The 13,636-nt window shown below is 36.9% G+C and overlaps 1 protein-coding gene across 1 annotated transcript in view; it reads left to right on the forward strand.

The window, feature by feature from the left end:
* Positions 1-1,204: 1,204 nt before the first annotated feature.
* hmga2 (high mobility group AT-hook 2) overlaps positions 1,205-13,636 on the forward strand; it is a 32,420-nt gene continuing 19,988 nt past the window's right edge. The window contains exons 1-3 of the mRNA XM_084113093.1: positions 1,205-1,571; positions 4,685-4,771; positions 9,636-9,686. Coding sequence (XP_083969219.1) covers positions 1,437-1,571; positions 4,685-4,771; positions 9,636-9,686 — 273 coding nt within the window. The 5' untranslated portion in view covers positions 1,205-1,436. The remainder of the gene's footprint in view (positions 1,572-4,684; positions 4,772-9,635; positions 9,687-13,636) is intronic.

The raw sequence follows: 13,636 nt of genomic DNA on the forward strand, positions 1-13,636 counted from the left end.
TTGAACCGTAACTCATGTTATTTTTGTCATGCCATACTCTAAATCAAGAACTAACTAGCCTATATATTTTTTGTTTTCTTGTATTTGATTTTTGTTGCAATTATTTCTATATATATATACAAAAATGTGGTAGGCTACTTTATCTATTAATTTATTTTTATAAATTTTACTACACACACACACACACACACACACACACACACACACACACACATATGTGTGTGTGTGCGTGTGTGTGTGTGTGTAGTAAAATTTATACAAATAAATTAATAGATGTAGCCTACCACATTTTTGTTTTAATATTCTTTAGCAATTATGCAATCTCTAAAAAGCTGAACTAAGATTTTGAAATCTGATCGTGTGTCAGTACTGTGAGCAGTTAATGCTACTAAACTTTTTCTTTACACTTTTTTTCTACTATAAACTTTTCTACTTTCTACAAAACCTTTTTTTTAAATAGCCTATTCCCGAAAACAATAGCCTACTGAAAGAACCGCTAGCAGTTAAGAAACCAGTTTTTTAAGAGAATCGGAGCACATCCCAAACGAAGTTTATGTCAGCTATGGATTACATTTCTTTAAACAAACAAACAAATAAACGGTGTTGAACTATGCTGTGTCTTTAAACTTTCTGGAGTGTAGCCAGTAACATGAATGGTGCTGGACACGTGAGTTTGTCTCAATGTGGTCTCTCCTTTTAGTATTTCTCATGTTTTCTCTGGCTGTTGTCCAATTCTTTTCTCTCTCTTTCTCTTTCTCTCTCCCTCTTTTTTGCGCCTTTCGTTCCCCCTCCCTCCTCGTGTTATCCACCCACGGGAAAAGTGATTTTCGCCCCACTCTCTCTCTCTCTCTCTCTCTCTCTCTCTCTCTCTCTCTCTCTCTCTCTCTCTCTCTCTCTCCTTTTTTTTTTTTTTTTTTTTTTTTTTTAAAATGTATACCTCATCCTCATCCACAGTCTCTGTACTTATTTCCGTGTGGGCAGCCGGGATGCATTTAAAATGCCCCCATTTTTATTTAAACCAATCCGCGTAGAAAGTCTTTCCCCGCAAATTCTTGAATCCGCAATAGCGTGAATTTGACAGTGCACTGTCACAATTTCCCTAAGGCGAATGTCTCGCTCAAATTGCAATCGATCACTGGGCTTATTTTATTACTAAAGCCACCCCCACTTAATTCTACAGAGGAGATTTTTTTCCTCTGTGTGTGTGTGTGTTTGTGTGTGAGCCAAATTCTCAACCAAGAGGCAGCACGTGCTTCTCACAATACCGCACTTTTAATTTACATTTTGCATACTCTTCATGAGCGCACCGGTTTTAATCGCATTGTTTTTGATAAGCGCGCACTGCTGAGCGCGAGACACTGACTGACTGGCGGAGAGCTCGTGCTGCAGGAACAGAAGGTGCGCGAGACTCTGTTTGGAACTCACACACACACACGATGAGCGCGCGCGGCGAGGAAGCTGCCGGCGAAGCTTCAGGATCGCAGGAGCACCTCGAGCCCGAGCCCGAACCCGAGCCCGCCCCGGCCGAGCCAAAGAAGAGGGGACCGGGTAGACCCAGGAAGCCGCAACAGGTCAGTGTGTGACTCGTATCTCTTCCACCACAAGCACTTTTAATATTCTAAATTGGGAATGGACGTGTTTAAACTTTGCTGGACTGCTCAATAAACATTATTATATCATATAACCATATTACTCTTCGCGCGCACTTTATGGCTCATATTTACATGCTCCCCTGCTGCAAATACAGCTTTAAAACCAGACTACGCTGGTATTCTGGTCTGGTTGCAGGTTTTAAGAGGAATTTGGAAACTTTTGACGACCAGCTTAGCCAGGTTGTGAGACCAGCTAAGACCAGCAAATCAATTTAGTTTGGTTTGGAATGTTTTTTTGTTGTTGTTTTTTTAATGTTTTTTTGTTTTGTTTTGTTTTTTAGCAATATCATGTTCTTAATATTTTTTTATTAGATTTCCTTTGTCCAGCTATAATATATCTCAGTTTGTGTAGGCTACTGTATTGTATTGCTTAAAGCAATGCATATGTGCATACTTTTGCACATTTGTACATGCACACACTGTATCTATGTGTTTATAGTTGACATATAACAAGGACTTTTTTATAACTTTTTTTAATTCAACAGTATGATTTTATTTTCACTGTAAACAATACTTTTACATTCACTGCTTGATTTTAAATGCATGCAAAATGACATTTTTCTTTTTCTTAAAAAAAAAAAGAAAAAAAAAAGATGAATTAGAAAACATTTATTTAAAATAGTTTTGATGAATTAAAGCATGGCACGCTGATGGACACAGCTGTCACTGCTTGAAACATGATGTCAGCTACCCACTTTTTAGACCGTGTTTCAAGACAGAAGTATCAAGTTTGAGTTCTTGATTGTGATTGCACTTTCAGTTTGAATTTCTTTTGTGAAGAATTCCTGCAGAATGAATGTATAGCTTGTATGTGTATTAGGTTTATTGTACGAGTAGCTCTTGTTTGCATTTGTACAGTACACACTTCTTTCTACCAGATAGCATTCCGAATTGTTGATCACAATAGTCTTTCATACCTGATGGTACAGTCACTTTAATGCTAAATGCCTTAAATGTAAATGTATAGCCTGCGCTACAGGGTCCTCTGTTGATGTGATGAGATCAAAGCTAGATTGCTTTAGAAATATTGCTTCAGTCTAAGTAAAATTAGTTTTTTTGCTTCTGAATTATCAGCAAACCATTAGACCAAATTTTGCACAATCCATCTATCTAAATTACAAAACACAAATGACAATATACCAAAAACCTAGGTTGTATTGTGTATATCTGACTCTCTACACTGTACCTGTCAAAAGTTTGGAAACACAATGTTTTTATGTTTTTGAAAGAAGTCTCTTATGCTCACCAAGGCTGCATTTATTTAATCAGAAAAAAACTAAAAACAGTAATATTATGAAATATTATTACAATTTAAAATAATTGTTTTCTATTTTAATACATTTTAAAATTGAATGTATTCCTGTGATGGCAAAGCTGAATTTTCAGCACTATTACTCCAGTCTTCAGTGTCACATGATCCTTCAGGAATCACTATAATATGCTGATTTGCTGCTCATGAAATATTTATTATTATTATCATCATCAATGTTGAAAACAATTTTTGCTGCTTAACATTTTTGTGGAACCATTCAATCAAGGTAAGATTAAAAAAGAGAGAGAGAAATGAATACTTTTATTCATTATGGATGCATTGAATGGATCAAAAGTGACAGTTAAGACATTTATAATGCTACAAAATATTTATATTTAATAAATGCTTCAATAAATTGAATCAATACATTTAATAAATGCTGCTCATTGAACTTTCTATTCATCAAAGAATCCTGAAAAAAGGATTTTCAACATATAATAATAATAATAATAATAATTGGAAAATAATAATAAGAAATGTTATTAAATATAATGTTTCCAAACTTTTGACAGGTACTGTGTGTGTGTGTGTGTGTGTGTGTGTGTGTGTGTGTGTGTGTGTGTGTGTGTGTGTGTGTATGTGTGTATGTATATAGGCTGTTTTAAATGTACATGTTGATGTGAGCAGTTGTTGGTTACTATAACAACAAGCATGTAATTAAAATGTAGTGTCACTGAACTGAAAATCAAACTGTTTAGTCATGACCACATCAATCTAAATTCTTGTTTTGAGTGTTTGTGGTTAGAGGATGTGATTCACTATCTTAAGCAATTCACCAGTGACTCTCTGCAATACCTCTAATGGCAAGTAGTCATCAGGATGAGCTGGCAAGTGAGGTTAAAAATCAATCAGTCACCAAATATACAGTTTTTTTTTTGGCATGTAAAATGTTGCATGTATGTAAAAAAAAAAAAAAGAAAAAGAAAAAATGTAATTTTAAATTAAAAAAACTTCATGTGTATAGTAACGGTGCTGTTGTTAATTCATTGCAAACAAAGTCGCTTTATAGTTCATATAGTCAATATATGCAGGCAAATGTAAGTGAAACAATTTGAAAGAAGACGGTTAATCACAAACATATTTACAAAGCTAAAAAGTTGTATTGTAAAAATGTCTGTTTAATAATGTTTTGTTGTCTGTCCAGGAATAAAGTTGCGTTCAGTTGTTCTTCCTGTGTGCCTAGTACTACACATAGACACAAAACTTTGTCCGTTTTGGTCTTGACTCATAAAGCACAAGTGAATGGGAGACCACCAGTAAATGTGCGTATGCTTGAAAGGAACCCTGTCTTCTTTGAGAGGGGGGAGAGTGCATCAGGGTACACAGTGGTCTCAGAAAAGTATTTGGACATTTCAAATGTATGAATTTCTGTGGCACCTGCACTTTGCTAAGCTATTTTTGCAATCACTTAAAAGCATTTTTAGTGGATGTATGAAGTCAGTTCTCACAGCAGAGTAGCCACAGGTGTAATTCATCACATTAACAATGAACCTGATCCACTTACGTCTGACAACCAGAAAGTGTCCAAATACGTTTGGTGTCATTTTGAGCAATATATTTATGATGTTATCAACTGAAACCTTAAAATTGGCTTGAATAGTGTGCTTGTGCTTTCTTCCAAATAAATGGCACTTGGTTTGCTGATAGAAAATGGAGCGGCAGTAGCCCATGGCTTTGTTTCCTGTCTTCATGGCCTAAGTTCACCTGCTCTCCTCTTCAGGAACCTACAGGAGAGCCGGTCCCCAAACGACCGAGGGGACGTCCCAAAGGAAGCAAGAACAAGGGCCCCTCCAAAGCAGCGCAGAAGGTGAGAACCAGGCAACTTTCTGCACACCTCAACAGTCACAAACAAACTCACACAAACTCTATCTATCTATCTATCTATCTATCTATCTATCTATCTATCTATCTATCTATCTATCTATCTATCTATCTATCTATCTTTCCATCCATCCATCCATCCATCCATCCATCCATCCATCCATCCATCCATCCATCCATCCATCCATCCATCCATCCATCCATCCATCCATCCATCCATCCATCCATCCATCCATCCATCCATCCTTGACTTTATTAACTGAAGAAAATGGGCTCTTACCATTTATATGAATCATTTATCAGGAATGTGTCAAGAGCATTTAGAAGCATGTGAAATGTGCCAACATCCGGGGTTTGTGAATGTTGAGGGCTCCCTTCTTGACGTCTCAATCATAACGCCTCAGTGTTGCCTATGTGAACGGACCGCAGTGACCCGAACCCTTTGCTGTGTGTTTCAGCAGAGCAGTTAACACTAAGCTCCAGTAATGTGGCGGGGGGAGTCCTGCTGACCTACACACCTAAAAGTAGCAGTGAATTCTACACACATAAATACTCTCTCTCTGTCTCGCCTTAGGCAAATGACCACGCATACGTGAGAGAACCACAAACATGCAGGCGTGCATGAAGCGTATACTCTGCGCAGGGAGTATAGAGCATGCACTGTTGCATATTGCCAAACGAACTCTGTTCCCATTCCTTACTAATGCCCGTGTAAACAGAAAAGCAAATCAGAAAAGCACATATGATTTAGTTGGTGCGCATCAGTTTTAGCCGAATGTGACTGTCAGCGTTTGTAATTGCTGAATTCTGTTTATGTATTGGGAATGCCTTTAAAGAGGGATTCTTCTGGCGATCATTTTGTAATGAAGTCATTAACATTTCAGCCTCTCTTGTGTGTGTGGTCTAGTCTGGCAAATGTTTGTGGGAAGTCCCCTCAACTGTCAGTGCGTTTGGTTTTTAAAAGCATTACAATGTTATTCTCGTCTCCGAGACGTCGAGGGGAGCTGAGATGTCTACTTGCGGAATTAGTCTGCGTTAATAACTCAGTGACAGCTCTGACCACTCTCTTTTCACAGTAATGTACCACTGTAAACAGTCACGGGCCCGCTTTGAAAAGCTTGAGCAATTTTCTGCTAGTGTAATACTATTTCATCTTATTTAGCTTTTTTATGATATACAGTGGACTGAATAATCCACCAAGATGAAAGGAGCCAAAATCGGCAAGGTGCCTCACTAGAGACACTTCTCGAAAGATTTGCTCTCACACCCAAAATCAGTCATCAAGTGTCTCCCAACACTTTCACGACCCTCAATTTAAAGGCTCAGACTGACTCCAAACTGATGCTGTACTTGCTGAAACGGTGGACGTACCAGCTGGTCAGATAGATAGATACATAGATAGATAATGCCTTGAGACAATGCAACGAATAAACAACCTCCAGGTTCTAGAAATGTAGCTGTCAATAAATAATGCAATTTAATTTGCACATTAAAGACATTGTCAGCTCTAAATTGCTCTAAAGAACCCAGAGAAGTGGTATCATATTAACATTCCAGGCTGAACAGGCTATGATATACCTAGATGGTACACAGTTTTAACTGTCAAGACATATAACCAGACAATTTCCCCCCTGCTACGATCATTTTGCTCAATTCATTGGCCCTAATGACTAGCCGGAATATTTTCCGTTGACCAGACATTGTTGGAACTTGATACGGGGCACCAGGGGGCTAATTTTAAACTCACCATTCGCAAAAGTGGGTTTGGCAGAAGCGAGACTGCCCCTCCCTTTCCATTAATGAGAGATGGCCTTGTCCCCGGCCTCACACGCATGCCAGGATGTCCTGGTGTCGAAGAGGACAGTGAGCGCCCGGGCTCGTGTCTGCTGTGGACACGGGACATGGCTGGACGAGACACGCAAACACAGACATGATTAATTGATCAGGGTGTCGACTTGCAGACCATTAAATCTCCTGATTAAAAATGCAGCATCCCCAACAGAGGACTGAAGGTAGGGAGACACTGATTGGTCCGAGAAAGACAGACAGAGACACTGAGAAAGACGCAGACAAGGAGAGGTGAGGTTAAAGGGTTTGTGTCTTTGAGAATGTGCAAGTCTTTGCAAATCATTATAGGCACAGCAATCTAATATTTACATCAATTTCCACTCCTTTTCAATCCCATAAACATCTATGGAAGTGTGTAGGACACAAAATTGGTTGCCGGACTGAGGCTAACCGCCGACCCGTAGCTGCCTCTGTGTCCTTTCTTAGTGACTGGCTGTGGCGTGAACTACGACTCTCAGGTTTATGTTTCTCCAGTCCATCATGGCTTTGCAGAACGGTGAAGTGTCCTTTGGGTATTCAAAACAAACTCTGCTTGTTGGAGAAGTGGTAATGTGAGCCTTGACAATGCCTGCATACTTCGTCAGGGCAAACAGACTGACCCAAACAGGACTGAACACATCACACAAAACACAACAGACAGGGATGCATTGTAGAAGTAATATGTGGAGTATTCCAACCATGTATGAGAGTATGGGTTTAAAGGCATAGTTCGCCCCAAAAAAGAAAATTCTGTCATCATTTGCTCACCCTCATGTCTTTCCAAACCCAATATGACTTTCTTTTTTTATTATCAGAAAAAAAATTAGGAGTGCAACAGCTTGTCACTGGGGCAGTACCCCCTTAAAGGGACAACTTTGTTCTTTATCTACTCCTAAAAGATGCATATTAGTTCCTTAGAGTAGTTATATGTACACCTATCGGTACTACTATGAACGTTATTGGGGTAAATAAGGAAGACCGTTGTCCTTTTACGGGTACTGTCTCTTGTAGCCTTAAAGCACTTTTTTTACACAAAAGATACATTTTTTGAAGAATATAATGAAAGAGAAAGCGAATTCTTTTGTCCAGAATTTCCAAAAATAGTTGCCAAAATGACTCGATTGCGATATTTCAAGTCTTCTGAAGCCATATAGCCATATACCATGTAGAGTTGTGTGAGGAAAAACCAAAATATAAGGAATTTCCTGGAATTCTGGATATCTTTCCTATAGCTTAGTAAATTTTTTAGATTAGTGTTGTCCAATTCATGAAATAAATCATTCTATTGAATCAAATCAAATTCATCATTGATCCAATTCATAGTTATTTTAGTATAACTATAGTATTTATTAATATTTTGAATTACCCTTTATTTTTATATTTTCAGTTTTGATTTTAAATTTAGTTTAAGTTTTACTGATTTTGTTATGTGCTTTTATCATTTTTATTGGTGTGTTTATTATACTGCTATTTAGATTTAATTTATTTTAATGTATTTGTTTTAGTTTTTGTAATTTCCCCTGTAAAAAATTATATGATCAATGTTATGACAACATATGTATTTACATTGCCTTAACTCATCAAAATAAGTTAAGCAATTTTCAACTTTTTAATAAGTTATACAAGATACATTTATAAAAAATGTTTAATGTAATTTAAGTTGAAATTACTTAAACACTCAAGTTGATTGTACTTCAAGTACTAATCTTTTTTTCTTTTTTTTACAGTGAGTACTTCCACTTAAAATCACATTCATTTCACTTAGTTGCAAGGCGACCTTTCTAATCTAAGTTTTCCTCTAATATTTATTTTCACTTCATTTTATTTCAGCTCTATTTTAATTATCGAAAACTTTTTAAATAGTTTTAGTTAACAAAAACAACACTAACTAAATGAAAAACTGAATGAATTTAGCTGAATTTTATGATACAAACTGATTATCAGCTTATTTGATTAATTACTAAATACGTTTTATTTAATGTCAGCTACACATTTATGGATTCACGTCCTTGACTTTGACATAAACCAGTTAAATATACTCTCATGATTCATGACACTACCTTGGTAACTCTCTCAGATTAGTGCAATGCTTAAGCATGATGGTGTTGTTAATAGGTTAGAGATAGAGATGCATACTCTACCAGCATTGATTTGTGTCTCACTCGTTTGGATGTTCTCTGCTGGAATGTTCTCTACCTTTCCTGGTTCATTCACAGAATTCATAGATGTTTGATGATTTGAGTAAGGTTTCCCGCAGGGCTCTGCATGACAAAAGCCCACGGCCAGAAGAAAACTTTATATCCTATAAATAATGAAGACGTGTCTTGTCTTGTTAATTGCCTTCGACCATAGCAGGAAGGCACCATCATTCAAACCCTCGGGGAAAGACTCTCCTGCTTCCACCTGTCAAATTATTTCACTTACAATTTCAGAGGGCGATGGAATTGTTGCTCAAACAACACAAAATGTCTGTGGGAAATCCTATGCTGGTCTTCTTAAGTCAGACAACCGTCAAATCGGAAAACTTAAATGCTATTAATGGAAGAATTTACTGTCAAACAACTTTAGCAACAGGGTGTTGCAAGACTTTTTTGATATATAAAGACATTTTCCTGTGAGGTGTTTTATTTTTACAGTGTTTCAATGGACCCCTGTTATTAAGCTGGAGCCGCTGTGATTGAAACCCCATAACTGTCTTTCATGGCCCTTATCTGGGTGGGTTTGCTGATAATGGTGCTCTTATTTACACTTGAATGGCATAAAATTCCTCTAGTGAAATATTACGCTGCACAGACCAGGAACTTGGGCAATGGAGACAGTTCATTGTTGGAGGCCCGGATATACCTTACAAACTCTTTATGTATTAAAAGCATTAGAGGAAATGGAACCCTAGCATTTCACCTTCTCCTTTTGTGGCCATATATGAAAATGACTCTGCTTGTGACAAATTGTGTGCCTGAAAAATTTGTTTAAAGCACTTGATGAAATACCGACCACTAATTCATGGTTGTTGGCATTTGCAGAAAGCTGAGACCACAGGGGAGAAAAGACCTAGAGGAAGACCCAGGAAATGGGTGAGTTTGTTTACATTAGTTGTATATAACTAGACTAGACATGATCCCATATACCTTTCTAAACTATTGATACAAATTTATTAGCATTGCTTTTCAGTGTTTCACAAAAAGGACAATTATATTTTGAATCATGTTTCTTTTTCCATTATATTTTACGAAGATTCTTTTATACGAGACATAATGTACAAATTAAATACATTCATTTACATTATGATCAGACAACTGATCATTTATGGAGCACTTTAAAAAAAAAATATCATGTTGCCTATATGTGCAGTCTTGGATTTATTAATGATACCTACATACAAACATGAATGTAACATCACGCAAATATTTTAATTGACCAACTCTGTTGTAAAAAAGCATGACTATATTCATTCATTTTCTTTTTTTTTGACCTAAAAACATACTCTTTGACACAGTTATGTACATTTTACTTAATCACTTATTCAGTTGATCGCCAATGTGCAACAGACAATTTAATTTTTAATTCAATTGTTTTAATTCAGTTTTAACCCAATAATTCCTCTCATAACCTGAATTTTGCGGTGTTTATCAGTCTGCAAATGACACATTTGATAGCTGGAGAAGCAAAGCGGCAGGCAGTTAAAAGTGCCACCAGGATAACTGCAGGGAGATATGGAGAGAATGAACCCTTTGTGGCATGCCGACTCTGTGTCCTCATGGATTTTTCTCTGGCAGACAGGAAAAGCGAAGCATTCCGAGGCCCCTAGACATACATTTAAAAGTGTGTCACATCTGATTTCTCTATACGATTTTAGGAAAGTGATGGGCTGATATGATTGGTTCAATACAGAAATGAGTACATTTGTATTGGAGGAAAACATGCCCCATCTGACTCTATCATCCAGGAATGCGATTTGAGTCACATGTGAGCCGAGCTGTTCCAAAACACCCTTTACCTCCAGGTCTCGGCTGAGCCCCTATAGCTAACGTGCTAAAGTTAAGCTTTTACTCGCCACATCGGACTGTTTTAGGACAGAAACTTAAACTTTATGAGACACGCAAAGGGTTAGATAGGTCAGAGAATGAGGGAAGTCTTAAAGGAGCATCTGTAGAATGCAAGAGCCTTGCGTATGGACACAATTCTACTTTTCATTATACTACTTTTATTTATATGTGGACAGTGAAATATGGGACAGAAAGGATTTGTAAGTCAGTTATAGATCATAGATCAATTATAGATCATCATAGATCAATTATAGAATTTTTTCAGTTTTTGTCACCATAGTGTTGCATTTTTAATGCAGCATATGTCCATGAGAGAAAATGATAGAAAGGCAACTTTAAAAAGTCAGTTTTGAAAATATGTTTTGCACATCCCTAATTTCACTGGTGTTATTTAAATTGCTGCAAAACCAGTAGATTGCATCAAACCTTAAAAGGCATTTTACTACATACCAGGGTAAAACATGATCTAGAAGTGTCAGTTTAAATGAGTTTGTGAGATTGAGAGTCTGAACGGCTGAACTCTTTGGACTGAACTGATAAAGTTTACATTTATTGCCCTGTTTCCTTTGTACCGATGCCCAAAGGTGCGTTCGGCTGCTCTTTCATGATGGCAGCGTGATGCAGTTACACACTCCCACACACACACACACACGCTTGATCCACCCACTCACTGATGTCAGTTAGCCTTAGACAAATAAATAATGGAGCAATATACTTTGTAGATGCTAAGTAGACTTTGTCAATGTTTTTTTCTCACAAAGCAACTGGAATAGCAAAGAAAAGAGTATGTTTTTCCCTTATTATAAACATTCAACACAATGAAATTGATAGTACTTATGTTTAAAGTGATTGTTTAAAATGATAATAATCACATTACAAGACACTTTTTTGTCTTGGAGAGGACGTTAATCAATTTTCCACCAAAAATTTGCATCCTTCAGTATGAAGTTTAAGATTCCATATTGGTCCTTTTTGACATCTTTAAAGACATATAACCAGAAAAACAATTGTTTGTCTTCCTTATTGAAGCACAAGCTATTATGGGTCAAAATATTATGGGTCAAAGGTTAACTAGCAAGGACTGCCTGTGAGAACAAGAGATTTTTTCTCATGGATTTCTATATTCTTTTTTCATATATTTTTTTAAATGCAATTTTACAAAGGATTTTTTTCCCAAAAAAATTTAGGTCGCACTTTAGATTGGGGTTTTAATTGTGATTTTTGCCTCAATAAACTCCTAGTTATTGCTTATTAATAGTAGTTTAGTAGTAATAGTAGTAGATATTCGGCAGAATTAAGGGATGCAGAATATGGTCAAGCAGAATAAAGCATTAATATGTGCTTTATAAGTACTAATAAACAGCCAATATCCAGTAATATGCATGTCAATAAGCAACTAGTTAATAGTGAGAATTGGACCCTAAACCTAAGTGTTACAGAAAGTGAACATAGTTTCTGCAATTAACATACTTTATACAGTCGAAAGCTGGTGTGAATCTGGAGGCATATTCATCAGGCTGTAGTCATTCTACAAACATCCTGAATGTGGAGTGGGCATAGTGGTATGACATCCTGTGAATGTGTCCGAGATGAACTTGCGGCCAAGTGTATGAATGATAATGAGTCAGAGATGGAAAGCAGAGAGAGAGAGAGATAGCGCTCCGATCAGAACGTTTGGGTGTCTGAAAAAAGAAAAAAGAAAAAAAAAGAGCCTTGCATCTCCAGATATGTGCCAAGGCTTTATTGAGTTCAGCCAATGCAGTCTGAGGCAGAAAACCAACATTTTTTGTCTTCCTGTCTGCTTTTTTATGAATGGGCAATGGGAAACGTATGCGTCTGCAGCCCTCCGTCCTCTTGTATGGGTCATTGTGTGTGGGTTATGATCTGTTTAGCAGGTCACAGATGAATTAACATGGCCAAGAGTCTGCGTGGCGGTCTCCACATACTCAGGGTGGACTTGACAAGAGTTTTGCCATTCCTCTTCTAGATAAACAAGTCAGTTTTCTTCATTCAGCTACTGCTCGCCCTCCTGGAACTAATTATAGCATATCCTTTTTGGCTACAAGGGGCCGCTGGAATGTTTTCCTTTGGCCCCCTCCCCCAACTAAGTATCTCCACCCCCCTAAATGGTTAATAGTGGAAGGTGGCTTTGGCTATGAGAAGAGAAAAAAAAAATGGTTTAATCATGTTCATTCCACCGGAGACATTTAAGACACTTACCAAGAGCTCACCAAGACCGGTTCATTCATCTAGGGCATTCGTCAGCTTCAAAATGACCTCTGTTGAGATGTATGCATTGAGCATCATGCTATCAGACAGGAAATTCAGCAGTCAGAGAGGATGTAGAATGGTTTGGGATTCTTAAAATAACATTTCGCAGGTGGCACAGCTGCTATGTGAGGATGCTGGTTTGCTGCAAGAAAAACTGTCCTCCTCCAGAGTGATAAGAATAAAAGTTGTTCTAAGACCTTGAGTTGTTTATCTTGATAACAAGAATATTTATATGTTCTCAGCAGCCTGCCATGTTCAGCTCATCAGTTGCTAAACTGCATCTACTACACGAATATTAAAATTGTAATAAAATGTAATTGTAATCAAAAATCTGTACATTACAGCTAAATCATATTATTGATTTTTTCAGCGTTTTATTTTATGTATTTGTTTTGAAATAAAAGTTCAATGCCTTTTTTGAATGAGGTGAAGAATCAAGTTATCCGAAGTATGAGTAAAATGTCAAGTAATGTAAAAAGTTTAATGCAACAACAAAAAACACAGATAAACTTTTAGTAAAAAATAATAGACACATATTTCACTGAATGAACACTTTTCTATCTACCTGTCTATCCAATCCATCTATCTATGTATATACATAAGATAAAATAAAATAAAAATACAAAATCATTGTATACATATTTGTGATTTGTCCAAATTTTATAGATACTTTTGTTCTTATCACTATTAGGGAGGACAATGTTTTG

This window comes from Abramis brama, assembly GCF_963993115.1.
Source record: "Abramis brama genome assembly, chromosome: 4".
Classification (NCBI taxonomy): domain Eukaryota; kingdom Metazoa; phylum Chordata; class Actinopteri; order Cypriniformes; family Leuciscidae; genus Abramis; species Abramis brama.